A 22,587-nucleotide genomic window follows, 5' to 3' on the forward strand; every position below is an offset into this window, starting at 1 on the left:
AACGTAGCCCTTTGATACTTAATGTAGCTTATCAATATCCGTTCATGCTTTGTATAATAAGAGAAAATCAAGGTTCCAAGTCATTTTTGAAAAGTGTCTCCCAACTCACTTATGCCCTTCTGAAAATTATATCCTGATCTGTAAATAATCTGTAAATAATTAGAGTTTCTCCCTTTGAACATATGGAAAAAAAATAATATTCAGGAAAAATATGGAATGGCCAACATTGATATGTCCTATCTCATTCTCACTTCAAAATGAATCCATACCTTTCAGTAAGCACAGTCTCTTAACAGGACAGCCTTCGCAAAGGAGTAAACATAGTATGGTGTAAGACATATAACAAGACAGCAAGACTGATATCACTTTCCTTTAGCCAAAGCTGCTCTACTGTCCAGACTCAAAACTAATCTAATAAGTATTACTACTTCACATCAACAGGTAGACTATATATTGTAAATGAAATGTACCTCAGTTATCTATTTAAGCTTTCATGTTGTCTTTACACCCAGTTATCTCCTTGAATAGTGCATTACCAAAAATTCTTGGTAAAGTGGCTGCTAATTTTGAAGTCTCTCCCTTTTATAGCATGCATGCATGCGGTGCATGTATAAATAAATCAATAAATCGGAAATTACTTGTTGACTCTGAATTTCTGGCTGTTTCCTTTCCAAAAATGTCCACACACCCTGCATGAATTTCCACTACTCTGACAACTACTGATCCATCAATAACCAGTTCATGACTCAGACAGTCTTCCCTGACTCTTCCTATATGATTACAAAATATGATAGCTGAAATCTAGAAACCTAACTGAAACAGACAAAGCAGATCTCCCAAAAGATGAGAGTTAGAACTGAACTTTACACTGAAAACCAATTTGATACACTATATTAGAATTTGCAACTATTTATAATTTCAGAAGGTTGTTTTCATTCATTCATAGAAAACCAGATGTGTTCAAAACATTGCACAGCAAATGTTTACCAATAAAGCAAATGTTTAATATTTTAAAAGTTGTTTTCATTTGGCTTTGGGTTGTCAACAGGCATAATTCACTAAAGCAATTTAAGTGAGTACTGTACTATAAGCTTTAAGGTTAAGATAAGCTTGTTTTGTTCAGAATGAGACATTGTGTTCCAAAGTTTCCACAATGATGACAGATACACACACAGTAGACATTGCTCTCAATTTACATTACAGTTTGACAGATGCTGATATGACAACTGTGTAGTAACACACACCCTTTATTTCACTGACAGTTTCAAACAACCAAAATAAAGAAATATGTACAAACTATGCCTGCTACTACAAAATACCAGAGAACAAAATTAATTTCTGAAATGGGTGCATTTGTTGATGGTACTACTGTACATTGCTGTTGACCTGTATTTTTCATTGGTATTTCTTTCCCTAGTTTGATTTCTTTTAGATGAGGAAGAGGGGAAGAGGACAGGAAGAAGGCAGGATAAAATGCAGACTGCACAGGAGACCTTGACAATGATCTTGGAGGTAATTTATTCATTCAGTTTTGTAGAATGTTTACAGATTTTTGGTTTTGTGTGTAAAATAGAGAGGACATCTGATTACATTTCTTGTACAGATGAAGTACCATTTAACAACAAAATCAAGTATCAGTATGTTGAATGCTCCCCAAGATAAATAGACAGCTCTCAAGCTCTAGAGCAAGAGCTGTATATGTTTAGCAGACTCTTCTCTCTCTCTTATTTTTGTGAGGTTTTGTTTTTTAAACCAGAACAAAAAGCTCATGAACATGCTGGACTGTCAGCAAATGAACAACTCCATTTATCTGCAGAACAGATACAGCACTGGCAGCTGCAGGGAAACTTTCTGCACATCATCTTGCCAATAAAAGAACAGGAGTACTTGTGGCACCTTAAAGACTAACAAATTTATTTTAGCATGAGCTTTTGTGAGCTGCAGCTCACTTCTTCGGATGCATAGAATGGAACACACAGACAGGAGATATTTATACATACAGAGAACATGAAAAGGTGGAAGTATGCATACCAACAGGAAGAGTCTAATCAATTGAGATGAGCTATCATCAGCAGGAGGAAAAAAAACTTTTTGAAGTGATAATTAAGATGGCCCATAGAAGGTGTGAGGAGAACTTAACATAGGGAAATAGATTCAATTAGTGTAATGACCCAACCATTCCCAGTCTCTGTTTAGGCCACAGTTAATTGTATCTAGTTTGCATATTAATTCGAGTTCAGCAGTTTCTCTTTGGAGTCTGTTTTTGAAGTCTTTTTGTTGCAAAATTGCCACCTTCAAGTCTGTCACTGAGTGGTTAGAGAGGTTGAAGTGTTCTCCCACTGGTTTTTGAATGTTATGATTAACATCTTGCCAATGTGACCTCACATACAGGAACAATGTGTAAGCATGAGAGGCTTCAGTCTTCCTGATTCATTCCTATCTTTTTTCTCAGTAGTAAGACTGCCAACAGGGATACAATTGATTCCAACTGTGGTGGTGGTTTTCATGATGTGGACATCTGCCCACAAGAAGTAGGATTCACACCACCAAACTTATTTTACATGGGCAACTAAACCTCCAAGACTATTGGTGTGGACCAAATTCTTAGTAGAGATGAATTTATCACAAGATCTGTCATCACAACTGGATGCCACCACTGCCAACAGAAAGTTCAAGGATTAAATGAGTACTGAGATTGAACTATCCTTTCATCTACAGAAATGGTCCTTCCCGGTCAGGGTTGTGATTTGTGTATAGACTAATGTAGGAAAACTGGCACTAGAAATGACAATACAATGCCTGTTTTGTGGAAAATGGACTTCAGTTTCTAGGGCTATCAGCTGTGCACTTATCACAAACACTGTAGATTGGATCACTAGCCTCTGACTTCTGGAGTGAAAAATCCAAGTTCAAATCTGTCCCAGAGCACAAGTGACTTTGGTGATCAAGGAACAAAAGGAAGTTTAATAGGCAGCACTTGTTTAAAACAAACAAAAGGAAGCACTTTTTAACAGGGCTTTGGAGTGGAGCCCAGAGCTGGAGCCCGAAGCAGCTCCGGAGCAGTGGAGCTGCAGGTTTTTGCCTGGAGCTGAAGAGGAGCCGGAGCACAGCTCCAAAGCCCTGCTTCTTAACACAACACACAGTCTACCTGGCACTCGTTGCCAGGGGATGCTGTGAAGCCAAAACTAAAACTGGGTTAAAAAAAGAATTGGGCAAGTTCATGGAGGTCAGGTTCATCAATGGCTATTAGCCAAGAATGGTCAGTGATGCAACCCCATGCTCTGGGTGCCCCTAGCCTCTGACTGCCAGAAGCAGGGAGTGGACGAGAGGGGATGGATCACTAGATAATTGCCCTGTTCTGTTCACTCCCTCCGAAGCACCAGGCATTGGCCACTGTGATAAGACAGGATAGTGGGCGAGAGGGACCATTGGTCTGTCTCAGTATAGCCATTTTTATGTTCTTATCTCCGAGTCCCCATTTCTGAACATCACAGGAAAGCCAACAATTTGGCCTTATTCAACATAACTGGCAGGGAGTCTCAGGGAGTCTCGTGTCTGGAACCTAGAATTCACTGGTAGCGTACTGGAAGGAAGCTAGTACTACAATTGCTCTATAACTAACACTATGCCTACACTGGGGCTCACTCTAGTAATATTAGATCAGGGGTAGGCAACCTATGGCACACGTGCCGAAGGCGGCACGCGAGCTGATTTTCAGGGGCACTCACACTGCCCGGGCCCTGGCCACCAGTCCGAGGCGCTCTGCATTTTAATTTAATTTTAAATGAAGCTTCTTAAACATTTAAAGAACTTTATTTACTTTACATACAACAAGAGTTTAGTTATATATTATAGACTTATAGAAAGAGACCTTCTAAAAACATTAAAATGTATTACTGGCACGCGAGACCTTAAATTAGAGCGAATAAATGAAGACTCGGCACAGCACTTCTGAAAGGTTGCTGATCCCTGTATTAGATCCTCACTTGCATAACTACTACATTCTGTCAAAACATCCGCATACATAAACCTTAAAATAAACATAACTTAAAAGCATCTATAGTATCTTAAATAGCATAATTCTAAATCAACTTCCGATAAAAATGGCAGAATTTCAAGAAATGTTTTCTTTAAAGTTATTTTGGTTCATCTTTATTTTCTAAGCAATTTTAAAAGGAACATATTTAGTAACAAATGTTCAGTGCCAAGTGCAGAATTATCTGTCATATAAAGCAAGTGTCTTGCAGAGAAACTTCCTCAGGTGAAAAGCTGACTAATGTAAATTTAGCTAGATACAATTCTAACTCAGTACAAGATCAAGAAATAGTTTTAAACTGGAAGATATCTAATAAAAGTATTATGAAGACATATGCTGAAGAAAAAAAATGGTAAGGCCCTGATCCTGCATGGACTTATGCATTGGCTTAACACACACTGAATAGCACTGCTGACTTCAGTGGGACTTCTCAGAGTGCATAAAAATAAATCTTTGCAGGACTGTAGCCTAAATGGTTTAAAAAACCTGCAGTCTTCTGCTATTTGCAACCATTCCATCTCAGACCATGATTGCATCAGACTCACATGCTAGGAACAATTGCCTCTGGTAACTGATTGGATGAGATCCCTTCAAGAAAAACAAAAGGTACTATTGTAATATTCTTCCTTTCTTAGTCAACAACCAACTTTGCTCTAAGCATGGTGTAGGTAAGCATCATGCTGTTGGGTGTTCTGCTTTTTGGCTAAAAGAAAGTCTGGACAACTTGGTCATTAGAAATCCCACACGTAGAAGTAAAACATTTACTCTGATGTCCTTACCAGATTCCAAATGGGTAGCATTTCATTACAGATAGTGTGTCGTTACTGGGAAACTTTGCAGATGACACAAAGATTGGGGAAGTGGTAAACAATGAAGAGGACAGATCACCAATACAGATACTAATATAGTGCCCTCTGGATCGCGTGGTATGTGGGGCTGAAGCAAACAATATGCATCTTAACTTGTACCTCTAGAAACAAAGAATGTAGGCCATACTTACAAGATTGGGGACACTATCCTGGGGAGCAGGGACTCTTTAAAGGACTTGTGGTCATGATTAGAAATCAGCTGAACATGAGCTCCCAGTGCAACGCTGTAGCCAGAAGAGCTAAAATGATCCTTGGATGTATCAATAGGGGAATGTCAAGTAGGAGGAAAGAGGTTATACGACTTCCGTATTTGGCACTGGAGTGACTACTATTGGAATACTGTGTCCCAATCTGGTGTCCACAATTCAAGAAAGATGAAGAGGCGTCAGAGAAGAGGCACACGAATGATAAAGATTGTAAAACATGTCTTATACTGAATAGACTCCAGGAGCTCAATCTGTTTAGCTAAACAAAGAGAAAGTTGAGGGGCTATATGATCACAATCTATATAAGTACCTATATGGGTGATAGTGGGCTCTTCAATCCAGCAGACAAAGGTGTAACAAGATCCAGTGGCTGGAAGTTAACTAAACTTTATTAACTAAACTAAACTAGAAATAACTAAAAACTTTATTCTTGTGACTGTTGACAGATTTGACAGTTGGCGTCTGAAAGGGGTGTGGATGGAGGGTTGGTCCTTTCATCAAAGGGGCAGTGGCTATTGGTGTTTAGGGGAGAAATCATGCCCACTGACTCTTTGTTCCCCCTCTACTACAGACTGTTGAGGGGTTGGTGTCAGGGCCAATTGCAGCAGCTGTTTGGGGGAGGACAATCTTAATTTACAGTTGAGCTGGAGAGATGCAGTACCTGGTGGTGTCAGCAGAGATTGGGACCATGATGGCTAGACTGAGGTACTGGCATTGGGGGCTTCCTGGCTATCGGTACCGTGTGCTGAGGCAAAGTGGCTACCATTGGTCTTGGAACTGGCTTCATGATCAATGGGTCAGCAACATGGAAGGCAATGTATGCACTCGGGCAAGACACTATCAGTCTGAGTAATCTGCTAAGGTGGTACTAAGAGGCTTAGGAGATCTTTTGCAGCTGCATAGGGTTCCAGGGTGGTTGGTACCAAAATAGACCTTTGCTCCATTATGATCAAGGGTGATGGCTCCAGTGTCTGCTCTAAGGAAGCAGCCAGCCTCAACTGTCCCAGATCAGGAACCAGAGTCAACAGCTCTGTCCTGATCAAGCCACTAGGGAGTGATATTGAGGAGCAACAGCCAAAGGGTACACTCTACCTTCAGTACTGGAGTTAGCCTCTGCAGCCAAAGAGTCTCCCACCAAGGACTTCAACAATGTGAAGCCATCCATTTCTTTGGTTTTGAAGGCTGAGGGGGCTCTGAGCATTTATGTCTCTTCAAGGAGAGCTCTGACAAAGAGGAACACCTTTATCTGCTTTCTGGTAAGGACAGGGAGCACTTCAGGATTAAGAGGAACTCCCTCTAACTGATCAAGGATGATGGGCAAAGGCATTCTTCTCTTACCTTCTTGATTTGTGAAACCTTGGTGAAAGACAGAACGAAAAAGGAGGTTTGAGGACCCCAAAACAAGTGCCACTAACCAGCAAAAATCACTAGCCGCATGTTCACAGAGTAACAGCTGACAGCACACTCCGAACAATGACAGCATAAAGGAACAGAAGGGATACTGTGTGCCTGGGCACCAATAGAAAATAATTAATACTCAGGTATGGGTATGCACATATTTCTCTCTTTTTTTTCTTTTCTTTTTTAATTATTTAGGAAGTTTTAACATGTTTACTAAACCTTGCCATGTAAATATCAGGAACAAAACAATCATTACAACTCTTTTCTTTTGTTTAAAGAGACATTATACAGGAATATAGCCATCAGATCTTTCTATTTAACAGGTTGTTACCATGTTACAGAGTGAACATCATTACAACACCTATGACATTTTTAGTGATTTTATTAAATTGAGTGAAACCTCTATAGCCACATATTTAACAGACCATGTATCGTCTATCAAATATTAATATTAAAAAAAAAGATGGATTTTTTTTTTTTTGGTTTTGTTTTTTTGAAGGTGAATGTACTTTTTCTGAGAAAGGAATAAAAGGTAACCAAATACTAAGCATCTACCTGTCCTCTGTCTGTTTTGCTGGGTACATAATTAGTGTCTTAATTTTTCTAGAACCACAATCTCCCATATTTTTGAACCATTCCTCAATGGTTGGGCTATTTTTCTTTTTTCCATTGAGAGACTACAAATAGCCGAGAGGCTACTAGCAGATAAGAGATTAATTCTTGAGTTCTGCATATAGTTTTGTATACAGAATTATACAAGTAAAATGATTTTGAAGTAGGTACATTACTAAATTTCTAGATACAAATTTTCAAATGTTCTCCTTAATTTTACCCAAATATTTGCAAGAGTTCTTCTTCATATATGCAATATTCATCTGTACACAAGGGTATTCCAATGTGCAAAATGGGTAATTGTGTTTCTAACTGTAAGATTTTCCATGCATGGAAACAGATGTGCTTGCAAATACTCTAGGCACAATTAAAATATGTCCTTTGAGAAGTTGCCCCATACTGCCAGATCACAACAGTATTAAAATTACTGAAATAAATTAATGAACTAGTACACATTTTTTTTTTAATAGTGGTGTGGCACTGTGTACTCAGATTCAATTTCTACTGATGACAGGAAGCAATTTCTGGCAGACATATTTGTTACATATTACTGGATGTTTTAGTGACTCTTTTCCAATAATAGGTTGAAAACAAACAAACTAGACAGGGGAAGATATTTTCAAAATGTAGTTTTCTATTTTTGGAAGGCCCACCCTACTTTAGAAGTTAAAGAGTTCAATTAATTTCAGAAACACACACAAAGATGCACTTAATTAAAATGCTCACATTCCCATTAAATTTAGGTAAAGAAGTTTAACTTAGAGATGAACAAGTCTCTATACATCTTTCTCTGGATAATTGTCAATACAAACAAGCTTGTGGATACAACCTTCTTTTAGCCTGTACCTTCTTCAAATACTATCTCTAAAAGTATGGGAGTGATAGCACAGAAGACCCTAACATTGTGACAATACAGCTGACTTTTCTGCTTTTTCAGGAAGTAATGTCCAGTATAGGAAAATACACATAAGCCGCATTTTGTAGGTATCAGAAGATCAGGCAAGAATCAAAATACATCACCTACCTGCAGGCCTCTGCAGACTCCTGTCTCCAAAGTTATTCTAGTTCAGATACTGTCTTAATTTCATCTCTATACTAAGTTGTTGTAGACCTTTATTGAGTTGTACTGTATTAAAGTTACTTGCCATAGTCCGAGACTAAAATCATCATGCTTGAAAATACTGCTAAATTTGCTGAACCAGGCAGGAACTGTATGTTAAAAACCCTCACCTTCCTAAAAAAGGAAATTTTTTGCTACTGTATTTTCAAATTGGTAGCACACAGACAAAAACAAAAACAAAACAAAAAAAACCAACCTCCAAACAAACATTCACAAGGCACTTGGCCCTGCCACTTGGGAAATTTGGGTTCAATTCCAGGACAAGTATTTCATTCGCAGCAGTGGCAGAATCCTGGGAAAGCATCACACTCGTCATTGTCAAGTTTGGGGAAAGAAGCATATCAGTCTCTTAATGGTAACTGCTGCATGACTAGTAAGTGGGGCCAAAAGGCTGTAACTAGAACTCTTTCCAGTGCTGCCTCAATTCTTCTGAAAATGATGGTGCACCGAGAAAAATAGAGGGGGGAAGAGATATTTTCAGGATTTCAGCATGGGCTGTGGGATAACATATGCTGTGAAGGCTCCCATAGTGATCTCTGCATATTATAAATCTGCAGTAAAATCCTCAAAGTAGCTGGAGTTTATAAACAGGGGGCCCATTTAAGACCTGAACAAAAAACCCAGTAGGTTTAAGTCCACATTATCAACTAATTTGAAAAAGTTATTTTATTCAAAACACAGTGTTTTTTGAGTTACAGCAGAACAAACATGTTTGACCATAGCCACTAAACACAAATTCAAGGATTGCTGAATTAATTTTAATCCAATTTATTACCCATAATAAAATTCATTCTTGAGAGGAGTTGTCATCTGCCAAGTTTCAAGATACAGTTGATTTTTATGGCAAAAGTATAGCCCCCATTTTATGGGTTAATAGGGTAAAAACTGACAACTTTATAGCCATGATAGCTAACAGTAAGCACAAGATATTTCTCCAGGCAACATGGAAACAAGATGCTTTTTTTTAAAACTTGCATCAAAGTGCACAAAAATGTGTGGGAGATATTTACTAAAATGGCAAATGCAAAATATTCCACTGAATCCTGTTAAATAATAATTAAATAATAAAAACCAGAGAAGCAGTGACAAAGCAAAAAAACATGATTTGAAAGATTTGCAACCTGTCACTTCATTATCAAGCTGATGGGGACAGTTTTTAAATCCCTGCCCTTTCAATTAGGATGTATGAAAATGCATTATCTACATGTTAACAACATCAAAACACTCTCACGGCAGATGCTCAACCCTGCACAGTAGCCATTTATTTCTGAAATATGTGATGTACAAACATATGTATCCTGACTGGAATAGTATTGGAAATTCAATTAACCAGTAATAATATTAAAAATATTGGTTTACTTTTCCTCTTCCACAATCTGTTCTGAAATTGTTGATGTATGTTTTTTTTAAAATGACATCCTCCCTTGACTTGTGATGGACCTGAAGAGGCAATGGTTTACTGCTTCTGTTTCAATAACAGGTCTACTGCAATCTCTAGAGCCAATTTTTCAAATAATTATTTGCATCACAGAAAAAAAAAATATCTCTGCTGCATTGTGTGTGTGACTGTTTCCAAGCAACACTGTTGTTTCAGATCAAACATGAAATAGTCATCTCAGTAAAGGTTCAGCGCTTTTTCTCTGTACTTACTTATTCTGCATCATGTTCATTATAACCCAGTCGAAGGGATAGACATTCTTCCCAATGAGATTCTTGAACATGATGAATGTTTCCATCAGAAAGTCCTAAAATAAGAGGGAAAACATTTGAAAAAGGCCACTCTTTCAGATCAAATATGATACCATATGGCTGATGAAAACTCACTTGATTAATGACTAAATTCAAAAAGGTATCTCTTGCTTTGTTGAATAAAAAAAATACAAACTACTGTTTAGGTAAACTTTATATTAATTCTATGATAATTATATTATTTATCTCTTTCAGATGATATCTGTAACAAGTATAGGGTTTTTTCTTTTTTTAAACTAAATCGTTCTATATTGTAATCGACCAATTTATTGTATAATTCCATGAAAAAGAACAAATGACAAAAAATTCATCAAATTGAAATTTTGCTGAAGGTGGTTCCAGCTCTCATTGATAAATATGTGGTTAAGGATAAACATGAAGTCTTACAAAATGGACTTCAGAGTACGACAGCATAACACACCAGTCAAAGAAGAACAGATATATAGAATTGAGATCTGTCAATCCTGTTTTGAATATAAACGTTAAAACAAACTATTTGTATATGTAAAAAGAGGGAAGAAGGAGGTTTTAAAAATATTTCCTACGTTAACCAAATAAGGATCCAATTATACAGAAGTATTCACTGGTGAGTAGGTGGATTCTCCAGCGTAGACTTGTTTTAAAAGTTATGCTCTGGTTTGAATTAGAATTAACTCCTATGCCTGTGTTATATGGGAGATCAGAGTAGATGATCATTTTAGGTTCCCTCTGAAAAGAGACACAAATTGGTTCTGCAAGAGAAAAACTGATGCTGCACAAAATAAGCTTGGTGGTGTAGTAAGCCAGTTGATTTTTGTATAGACATGAACAAACAAAAAGAACAGGAGTACTTGTGGCACCTTAGAGACTAACAAATTTATTTGAGCATAAGCTTTCGTGGGCTACATAGAATGGACCATATAGTGAGGAGATCTATATACACATACAGAGAACATGAAAAGGTGGGAGTTGCCCAACCAACTCTAAGAGGCTAATTAATTAAGATGAATTATTGTCAGCAAAAAAACTTTTGTAGTGATAATCAAGATGGCCCATTTAAGACAGTTTGACAAGAAGCTGTGAGGATACTTAACATAGGGAAATAGATTCAATGTGTGCAATGGCTCAGCCATTCCCAGTCTCTATTTAAGCCTAAATTGACTGTATCTAGTTTTCATATCAGTTCAAGTTCAGCAGTTTCTTGTTGGAGTTTTTTTTGCTGACAACAGTTCATCTTAATTGATTAGCCTCTTAGAGTTGGTTGAGCAACTCCTTTTCATGTTCTCTGTATGTATATATCTCTCCTCACTATATGTTCCATTCTATGCATCCAGTGAAGTGGGCTGTAGCCCACGAAAGCTTATGCTCAAATAAATTTGTTAGTCTCTAAGGTACCACAAGTACTCCTGTTCTTTTTGCGGATACAGGCTAACACGGCTGCTACTCTGAAACCTGTCATGAACAAACTCCTCTCTGGAGAAAGAAACTTGTGCAATTTACATGTGCTGTGAAGCACCTAGCACAATTTGTGGTGCTGTAAAAATAATAACGCGTATTAACATGTAACACTTTACAGAGCATCAAAACCACAGAAAATATGCAGAGAGCCAGAAAGAGCTTATGCAACAGCTCCTCATCCCACAGAATGTACCAGCTAGTCCCGCTGAACTTTTTATTCTTGATACAATTGTCTCAGTTATTCTAGTCCAAGGCTATTTCCTGTGCTGGAGCTTACATGGAACCTTGTTCAACACCATTTCTTCAAAATGTCAGATTTCTCCAACACAGAAAAATGACACCCATCTGTCTTTTCATGCAAGACAGTATTCTCCCATTCGTCTGTCCATCCAAAGTCTTAATGAACTCCATGCTTCGAGTTAATCTTTCATGCTCATTGTCCTTTTAAACATTTTAACACTGGTATGAGTCCCGGTATTGAATATACCCTGGGAATGTGTTATTGCTTTCCCTAGAATACTAGAAGAGGTGCATATTTCCAGGATATACATATCTCCCTGATCAATATTATGAATACTGCTATTGACCAGCCAGGGAATTTCTCGCCTCCAAGAACCAAGGAGTTCCTACGCATGCTCAGCAGCTGTACAGTGAGATGGGAATGAGAAAAAGGATGACTGGTTTAGAATGTCTCATGCAGCATTCTGCAGCAACCAAAGGAGGAAATATTTCACATATTTTTATCTGATGAATCATAGTTAGGTGCAGTGGCTATACAGCCAAAGAGGCCCACAAAACATCAGATGGCACAGAATATGTATTTTAAAGAAACACCACTAGGTGAGTAAAACAGCTAATGGTAAAATTACTCTGCATAGCACATCAGTAAAAGAAGACATTCTGACATTAAAAGAATTGACTTCCCAGACTTGCAGAGTTTGCAACTGCTAATAGTTAATATGAGATGCTACTGTTGCACAAGGCAAAATTCATTCCAGGCAAATACTTCACTAGCTCACTAAATGTGTTCTCAGTTTAGTGATCAAACTGCATACTTCACAGCTAGCTTTTCATATACAAGTTACAAATTTTTAATGATCATATTGCATATTTTGCTGACTGGAATCATGCAGTATTTCTTTCATTAAACTACGTTTTTACTACATGAAATGGTTGATTTCCTTGTTGATCCTGCTTCATAGCTTAATAACTGAGATGTCAGTGGGAGTTGTACTCATGTGAATGAGGGCAAAGTTGGGCCCACAGAGTTTATCTTTCTGAATATTTTATGAATGCGGATACATACTTTCCTGGTTTCTTATAGCAGATTTCATTTTGTACTTTATTAGTTCTGCTGGATGCTTCAGCTGTGGAGTTTTTGCACACTTTGCTGATCAAGCTGCATGTGGTGGCAGATGAATTTTCATGCATTTTGCTGATCAACTTGCATACTTTACTGACCATGAAGGTGCTGTAATGTCTGATTTGTGCTAATTTGCTGATTCAGCCACGTATTTAATCTATTGACATTTACACTTTAATAATCCCATTTTCACAAAGGTACTTCAATAATCAGCACGTAAAGTTTATTGAATAGAATTTATACCCTCTGAAGTTTACTTCTTCATTATGTATTTATATCAGTGCTCTCTTGGCAGTTTAGATTCTATGCTTCCTATAATGAAAAGCAGTTGATTTTGTGCCAGGATAGCTTGCATTATGAGCAAAAATCTGGATTTTATTTTTAATCATCAGCTCATGCTATGTTTCCTCGGCAACTTTTAAGGTAAGAAACTTTTAATGCTACTTTGAACCAATACAAACTGCTCTAATTGTAAAGTAAGGATACAGAATCAAATTGTAGGAGCAAACCGTGGAACTCTTCCTTCATAATAGCACAGCTTCTGCCCACCTGAGAAGTCAACTTGATATGTCACTGAGGACAAGAAAGGTCTGAAGCCCTCTTGGCTGCTGCACCAGTGAGCTTCACACTGGTGACAGAGAAGGGGCAACCAGCTGAGCTCCGAGACAGATGGGTTCCATTTGCAATCTTTCTGGTTTTTTAACTAAGGGAAAGGGAGAGGACGACGGACAGCGTGTAGACAGACAAATAGGACTTACAAAGAGATCAGGGTGAGGAAAGGGAATGGAGAGCCAGTTATTTTAGTTCTCCGTCTTTAAAAGACAGTGTTTAGCTGAGATTGGCATGAAAAAACAAAGAATGCAATTTTCCTTGTTTCAGCTGACTATCCAGCAAGCCCAATATACAAAGACCTCTAGAAAGGTGGATTATAGGATTTCTGAGTGAGAGTTTCTGAGCACAGAGAGAATAAAGGAGATAGGACATTGCCTGTCTGCTGTGTGATGGCCTCTTTCCCTGCCTCACCTGACTGTTCATATCAGGCAAACTATGTTTTTTCATGAACACCGGAAAGAATGGGGCTGGGGCTGCCCTGCTGTATTCTCCCTTCTTCCCAATAAGCCTGACCCTTTGCCTTGTGCAGAACGGAGAAGAGAACGCCCCTTTCCATCCTTCAGGCCTCCAGACATCACACACCACGTTTCACAAGCTCTACTGTTCATGTAGTTGTGATTTTCCAGGAGTTCTCCAATAAATGCCAAGGCTTAGTAAGATCATTTGAAGCTCTCTACAGAGCACATAAGAAACATGGGAACTCCATATAAAGAGGATTTTAGGGGACAAGCAACTCACTTGTAAAGCATCCCCTCTGATAAGTGGATCCCTGCCTACCAGTGAAATGTACTGGCATCCAGGCCTCCCCAGGGCACCACTATATAAAGAAGATGGCAGGTGGACTCCACACAGCCCATTTATAGGGACAGGGGCACTTGAAGAGTAGGCAGATATGCTAGGGCTTTAGTAAGGGGGGATGTTTTCATATAGCTTGCGACTTTTTTTTTTTTTTTTAAAGAGTAAAATCTTCAAATTACTGTGGTTTTTCTGAAGTAGCAAGCAAAGTGGCGGTGAAAGCAAGCCAAAAAAGCAATTGCTTTAAAACTATAAAGCAGCCATGAAAGTAATCTCCCACACTCCCAGTAGTGCCAGTTCAAAATCTGACTTCAGATGAAATACTTAGTACAGTGGTTCTCAACCGGGGGGTCTGCAGTCCCCTGGGGGCCCATGACTCCTTTCAGGTGGTCTGCGTGGCCCCGCGTCTGAAACCCGGTGCCCCAAGCCCTGGCGCCCTCCGTGGGGCTAAAGCTCGGAGCGGCGCGGGGCTGAAGCCAGCAGACTCGCTGAAGCAGCCCGGGGCTGAAGCTGGCAGACCCAAAGTCCCATCTCCCCGCCATGGGCAGAAGCCCTGAGCCCATGGGCAGAGATGGGGGGGATCAAGGATGTTGGCCCCCAAACTACAGTGTCTTACCAGAGTGGGGCAGCTCCGCCTCCCTTACTTCCTCCTCTCCCCAAGCCCTCCAGCCAGGTTGTAGGTGGGAAGCCAGAGCCAGGCAGTGCGGGGCAGCTGCTCCTCTGCCTGCTGGTGCCATGGAGTGGCCAGCCGTGGCATTCCCCAGCTGCTGCTGGTGCCAGGGGTTGTGGCTGCTCCTCAGCTCCCAGCCCTCTTTGACTGCTCACGCAGCCAGTAAGAGCCACCTGGGACGGCCAGCACAGTTCTCGGGGAGCAGCCACCGCAGGGAAGCCCTTCTGTCATGTAGCCCCTAACTATCCTTCTCCCTGAAACCTAAGGTACCCCCTACACCCACACACAGCCCCTAGCTACCCGCTGCCTGCACCCTAAGCTACCCCGTCCCTGCCCACGCATTCCCTAGCTACCCCTTGCCAGCACCCAGAGCTACTCCCCTCACTGCACACAGCTCCTAGATACCCCCTGCCTGCACCCTTAGCTACCCCCTCTGCCTGTACACAGTCCCTAGCTCCCCCCTGCCTGAACCCAGAGCTACCCACTCCCTGCCCATGCATTCCTTAGCTACCCCTTGCCTGCACCCCTCACTGCACACAGCTCCTAGTTACCCGCTGCCTGCACTGAGCTACTCCCCTCACTGCACACAGCTCCTAGCTACCCCCTGCCTGCACTGAGTTACTCCCCTCACTGCACACAGCCTCTAGATATCCCTGGCCAGCACCCTAAGCTACCCCATCCCTGCCCTCGCATTCCCTAGCTACCCCCTGCTTACAACCTGAGCTACCCCCCTGCCTGTACACAGCCCCTAGCTACCCCCCTGCCTGTACACAGCCCCCAGCTACCCCCCTGCCTGCACCCTGAGCGGTTTTCAAACTTTTTGAGCTGAGTCCCCACTTTGAGTTATATGTTTTGGTTGCAGCCTCCCACAACCCAGATCGGTTGGGTTGTCTGCTTAGGTGAGTCTGGGGGTGGAGGTGGCGCTCCCTCTTTGGGCCCCGCCAGCCCTTGCCCCCCCAATAGAAGTTACATTATGCCTATACCCAAGGATCCCCCCCAGCCCATAGCCCCGAATCCTCCTCCCACCCCCACTGGGCCCTGGAGTTTTTATACATATTGGGGGAGGGCGGGGGGGGGCTCAACAAGAAAAAGGTTGAGAACCCCTAACTTAGTAGATAATTAAACTTCCTGGAATGGAACCATGAATCTTACATTGTGTTCTCCAGACATAATCTACATGAATCTTCACAAAATTCAATAGCCCTCCAAAATAGTGGGAAGCAGTTAGCAGCACCAGAAGTGCCTCTCAATCCCTTTGACCAGGGTCCCCAAGCAGAGACAGAAACAGGGGGAAGTGGAGGAGCACAGGACACAAATCAGGAGAGGTAGTTTGAGCTCAGTGTCTCTGAAGTTGAGGAGTTTCAAAGAGGGAGTGAATGACCATGTCGAAGACAGCATATATAATAGATCAAGATGAAGAAGTGCTGTGGCAACCTGACCAAGGGGAGGACTTCAGTGAGCAGAGGTGGTGAGCAGTGGATTTGGTGGAAAACTACTGATTACAGGCAAGTCGCATCTTAGGCGCATTTAACATGAGCTAATTCAGCTTTGCACAGTCGGCAATAACAGGGGAAAAAAGGAAAAAAAATATATAAAAACTGCATCTGTAGTGCGGGCAATTTCGCCCGCCATTCAACTCAACGAGTGTTTCACTAAATGTGGTTTTCGGAATGGAACCCCCGCGTAAGATGAGACTTGCCTGTACATTTGTTTGTATAACAGCAAGCAGGATTCAGCTTCTCTCTTACTTATTTAAGAGAGAGCTGAAACAAGCAACCCAAACCAGTAGATTCAATGTTTGTAAAAAAGGTGGTGGTGTTTTTTTCATTAATATTCTAAACATAATGTAGACTGTTACTTTCATTTGAATCACATTTATTCTGAATGCTAGATTAGAGAACTTCACAAATTGATTATAAAGTATATAAATACTAAAATATGTACATTGATGAGAAGTTACAGACTTTGTTGATGACTTTCAAGCCACTCTTTCATAGTTAGTCTACTAAGACTTTTTCAGGAACGGAGCAGCTGATTGTTAGTAGAGTGACCTGAAGGAATTTTAGGTAGCATTATTGGCTTATTCGGGTAAGTATCTCTGCTCAGATTTCCTGCTGGGCATGGCAAAATCATAGAGATGCTTCTGAACTTCATACTGAATAGATCCCAACAGCACCAACCCATAATGCAGAGGGGTATAAAACAAAACCTGCTATGACTTGGGGCTTGTCTACACTTAAAACGCTGAAGTGGCGCAGCTGTGTTGCTGTAATGCTTCAGTGAAGACATTACCTATGCCGATGGGTGGAGTTTTCCCATTGGTGCAGGTAATCTACCTCACTGAGAGGCAGTAGCTAGGTTGATGGCAGAATTCTCCCATTGACCTAGTGCTTGTCTACTCAGGGGTTAGATGGGTAAAGCTGCATCTCTGAGGTTGGGGATTTTATTACACCCCTGAAAGATGTAGCTATATTGAAATAAATTCTTAGTGCAGACCAGGAATTACTTCTCTATGAGCTCCTGGATCTGTTTATGAAAGCTCTTCTGCTTATTCTTTTGGCAGAAAGTTTTTGAGATCCTGCTTCTTGGCGTAAGTGCTAAAGCTATGCTTATCAAATAGTCTGAATGTTAGCTGGTAGCTGACTGAAGGAAGAGGCTTTCAATGAATTGCACATCAAAACTATACGGCCTCCTCACAAATCACAACTACATAGTTGTTTATTTCACATTTGTACATAGCCCCATAAGAGTGCATTGTATTATCAATATATATTCTTATATTAAATCATATTTATATATACTTCTGGCTATACAGAATTGTGTGTGTGTTTATTTTAAGTGCAAGTCTTTTCCTATGTTGTGTTTGTATCAAATAATGTACACCGTAGTGGCATGAGGTATGTCAGGCTCTGGTTCCAGGAAGTCAGGCTTGGCGGTTAGAGTGGTGGTCAAAGCCAGAAGTAGGGTCGGGCCCAGGCTCAGGGCAGCGCTAAAACTGGGGTCCGGGGACAGGGTCAGAGCCAGAGTCAGTAGACAAGACAAATCAGTATCATTGATGTAGTCGAGTCGCAGGCCAAGGGTTGAAACCAGATTGGAGTCAGTCCAAATGTCTGGAGGTCAGGAGGTGGATATAGGGCTGGAGCAGGACAGTAACAGGGCTGGAGCAAGGTCAGATTAAGCATGGACAATGCTGGAGCACACTGGAGCAAGACTCGGGCAGGGCTGGGGCAGGAACTAGAACCAGATCAAGGGCAGGCTGTAAGCCTCGAGAGTCTGCAAGGCAGCAGCAGGGTTCCTGTGTTGTTGCACAGACTAATCTGCAGCGCTGGCAGGGTCAGTGAAATACCTGTGCCTGGGGGTCATCTGACCCAGGCCTTGATCAGGGAGAGGCCGCTGCTGCATGCCTGAGGGCTGAATCACTCAGTCTGTTGGGGGGACTGAGTCAGTGCAGCTGAGTGAGCAGCCCTGGTCTGGCTGCGGGTTTGCCTCAAAAAATGACATTTCCTTTCCTCTCTCATGCGGTCCTGCCCCTCACTCTCCTACTCATCTTGCTTTCTTCCCACGCTCTTCCTCCCCTCCGTTTAACTTTTGCTTCCCTCTCTTTTGCCCCCTTCCCACATTCAGTGCTCCTTCCTCTCTCTGCTTCTTCCATCTGTCTGCTTTTAGCTGGGCTGTGCTGGGTTTCAGAGGAAAAGCTGCTGCTGGCTATACCACATTCAGCTGTTTGGCTGTTATAGGGGTATAAAGGACAAATAGCTAAGCGCATACCATCTACATACAGCTGAGCAGAGCAGGACTGACAGCAGCAGCAGCTTCTCTTTTGAAGCCTTGCCATAAGCTAGCAAAAGGAAGACAGTGCGGGAGGGGGGTAAAGGTGAAGAAACTGGATGGATATGGATTAACAGATTTTACATATACATACCTCTCACTCTCTCTCTCTCTCTCTCACACACACACATACACACACACACGTATAATATGTTTGCTTGATACACTTAAACATAATGCACTTAACACTGAAAAATAGACACTAGCAATAGAAAATCAGCCTTTTAAAACTCTCTCCAAGGCATTCAGGATTTTACAGAAATTATATAGTCTCTAGCTGTATCATATCTAGTGAACACCTTTACAATGGAACTACTGTCTTTAGTGGATTATTATTTAATTAAGTATTGTTTAAAAAGTCTATAATAAAGCAAAGTATAAGGTCAGTAATATATTCCAGGCTATGTATCAGTCAGCCAAAATATGCACAAATTGACTATGTAAAGGAAATGTATCCTTTGCCCTTGTTTACCTAGCAATGCATGACCTCCTATAATCATGAGCCAGCGTGCTTGGCCTACTGACGGCAGTTTAAATCACTAAGATCTCCTGGGCGAAGTGAAAGGATATTATGAAAAGAGGAACTCTCATAGCCAAATACTAACACAGAACCTTTTGCTAGCCTGAAAAAATGAAGGTGAGATCCCACCTCATTTAGAGTCTAACCACTGACAGCTAATATTTTCAAAGTTGTATAAAATGAATGCATGTTCCTTTCCTAATACATCCCCTTCATACAGATTCCCAAACTAAGGTGAATGATCTCTACCATCTTAGTCCTAAAGCAGAGAAGAGACTTGTTAGAACCTATTTTACACATCTGTTTAGTAGAAAGCATGAAGGACATTTGAGGTCTAACATTATCTGGAACTAAAATTTCATTTTTGAATCCTCTTCCACTGTCACAGGCTCTGCCACATATATATATCTGTTGCAGAAACCCTAGGGCAATCTATATCTACAGCGTATGCTTGAAAGCATCTTTGAGTCAGATCACTCTACTCTAGAACAGGAAAACATTCATTTTACAAATCCAAGATGTAAGAAGACTGACTAGTTCCTAAAGAAATGTCAGTTGGTTCTGATGCCTTCTATGTATTTACTATTGCAGTAGTTTGAGACATACTGTGGAAAAGGCAAAACAAGTTCCAGAGTGATTCAGTCAGCATCCTAAACCATGGATTGAGTGGAGTAATGTGCAAAGATGAGACTGAATGGCAATAATTAGGGCCCTAACAAATTCACTGTCCATTTTGGTCAATTTCACAGTCATAGCATTTTAAAAATCGTAAATTTCATAATTTCAGCAGTTTAAACCTGAAATTTCATGGTGTTATAATTGTAGGCGTCCTGACCCAAAAAGGAGTTGTGGGGAGGGGTCGCAAGTTTATTGTAGGGGGGTTTGCGGTAATGCTACTCTTACTTCTGCACTGCTGCTGGTGGCGGCATTCCCTTCAGGGCTGGGCAGCTGGAGAGCACCAGCTGCTGGCTGGGAGCCCAGCTAGGAAGGCAGAGTCGATGCCAGGAGCAGCGTGGTATTGCCACCCTTACTTCTGTAGTGCAGCCTGCAGAGCTGGGCCCTCAGTCAGCAGCCACCATTCTCCGGCTGCCCAGTTCTGAAGGCAGCAGCACAGAAGTAAAGGTGACATGGTATTGCCACCCTTACTTCTGCGCTCCTGCTGGTAGGGCACCACCTTCAGAGCTGTAGCAATAATGGACGATGTTAACTAATTATATGATGACCTCCCTGAACAAGCAAAGAGTGATAACCTCAAAGTGAAAGAATTTTGAACCACACTGAAGTAGTGCTGACTAATCTCAAACTGATAAGGAGAGAGAAGCTTGTCCCAGAGAGTTAAGTTAATGAATTTTGGGTGATGATGCATTAGCCATTTTTACAAAGAGCTGATAACTCAAGATATCATATAGCAAATTTGGCATCACTAGTTATTCCTAAATCAGAATAGTATAGTTTGTTATGGTCAAATCCTTAGTGCCTACAAGGCAGTCCTAAGCCAATGTGCAGCCTCTTCTCAACACCCTGAATAGTGTCAATGAAGAAAAAACAGTTTCTGTACAAAGAGCAAAATCCAAAATGTCATCTATTAAAAAAAAAAACCTTATTATGACAATACAGAGTCAGTATAAAACAAAACAAGTTTAACCTTTTTTAAAAGAAGCAATAAAAAACTGTAACATAGATCTCATGGCATAGTAAGAGTAACAGTTCTTAAATTATTGTTAGATTTACAAAATTACGGTGATGAAGTAAAATGAAACCATGGTCTAAAATCAACAAGATGAAATCCAATAAAGGTGGTCAGTGCAAAGTACTTCACTTAGGAAGGAAAAATCAAATGTACAGCTACAAAATGTGGAATAGCTGGCTAGGTGGTAGTACTGCTAAAAAAGATCTGGGAAGTTATAGTGGATCACAAAATGAATCCGAGTGAATCCAATCAACAATGCGATGCAGTTGCAAAGCAAGCTAATAGTCTGGTTTGTATTAACAGGAGTGCCATATGTAGGACATGATAATAGGGATAATAGTCTTCCTCTATTCGGCACTGGTGAGACTACAGCTGGAGTACTGGGTGCCACACTTTAGGAAATATATGGACAAACTGGAAAGAGTCCAGAGGAGAGCAACAAAAATGAAAAAAAGGTTTAGACATGACCTGACAGGAGGAAAGATTAAAAAAACTGGGTATGTTTGGTCTTGAGAAAAGAAGACTGAGTAGGGTCCTGATAACAGTCTTCAAATAGATTAAGGGCTATTATAAAGAGTGTAGGGATCAATTGTTCTCTGTCTCCACTGAAGAAGCAAGATATTAGTAAAAACTCTGTAACTATTAGAGTAGGTAAGCTCTAGAATAGGGCTCCAAGGGAGGTTGTGGAATCCCCATCATTGGAGGTTTTTAAGAACGGATTAGACCAGAGGTGGGCAAACTATGGCCCACAGGCCACATCCGGCCCACGGAACCCTCCTGCCCAGCCCCTGAGCTCCTGGCCCTGGAGGCTAGACCCCAGCCCCTCCCCTGCTGTCCCCCCTCTCCCACAGCCTCAGCTCGCCGCACCGCCGGCACAATGCTCTGGGCAGCTGGGCCCTGCAGCTGCAGAACCGTGGCCTGACCCAGTGCTCTGTGCTGCGCGGCGGTGTGGCTGGCTCCAGCCGGGCGGCACAGCTGCCTGTCCTGGTGCTCCGGGGAGCACAGCTGTAGCACCACCAGCGCTCCAGGCAGCATGGTAAGGAGGCAGGGAGCGGGTGGGGGGCTTGGATAGAGGGCAGGGGAGTTCAGGGTGGTGGTCAGGGGTTGGGGCAGACAAAGGGCGGGGAACAGGGGGGACAAATGCGGGCAGGGGTCCCGGGGGGGGAGTCAGGAAGGAGAGGGAGATTGGATGGGATGGTGGGGGGCAGTCAGGGGCAGGAGGACAGGGAGGAGGGGTAGTGGATGGGGCAAGAGTCCCAGGGGGGCTGTCAGGGGACAAGGAACTGGGAGGGGGCGGGGGGATTGGAATGGGCAGGAGTCCTGGGGGGGAGGGCCGTGAGGGGGCAAGAAGCGGGGGGGGGGTCAGATCGGGGGCGGGAGCCAGGCCACGCCTAGCTGTTTGGAGAGGCACAGCCTCCCCTGACTGGCCCTCCATACAATTTTGGAAATATGATGTGGCCCTCAGGCCAAAAAGTTTGCGTGCTCCCCCCCGCACCCCTGGATTAGACAAACACCTGTCAGGGAGGGTCTAGGTTTATTTTGTCCTGCCTCAGCACAGCGGGTGGACTTGATGATTTCTCAAGGTCACTTCCAGCCCTACATTTCTATGATTCTGTGATGTGAAAATCTCTCTTATGCTGAAGGAGAAAGTGACACGATATAGTATATGGCCAAATATC

At 41.7% G+C, this 22,587-nt stretch overlaps 1 protein-coding gene across 2 annotated transcripts in view; it reads right to left on the minus strand.

Moving 5' to 3' along the window:
• DOCK1 (dedicator of cytokinesis 1) overlaps positions 1–22,587 on the minus strand; it is a 561,291-nt gene that overhangs the window by 226,343 nt on the left and 312,361 nt on the right. For both annotated transcript variants that reach the window (XM_045023408.1, XM_045023406.1), the window contains exon 29: positions 9,895–9,989. In XM_045023408.1, the coding sequence (XP_044879343.1) occupies positions 9,895–9,989 (95 nt within the window). The remainder of the gene's footprint in view (positions 1–9,894; positions 9,990–22,587) is intronic.

This window comes from Mauremys mutica, chromosome 7 (genome assembly GCF_020497125.1).
Source record: "Mauremys mutica isolate MM-2020 ecotype Southern chromosome 7, ASM2049712v1, whole genome shotgun sequence".
In the NCBI taxonomy this organism is placed as follows: domain Eukaryota; kingdom Metazoa; phylum Chordata; order Testudines; family Geoemydidae; genus Mauremys; species Mauremys mutica.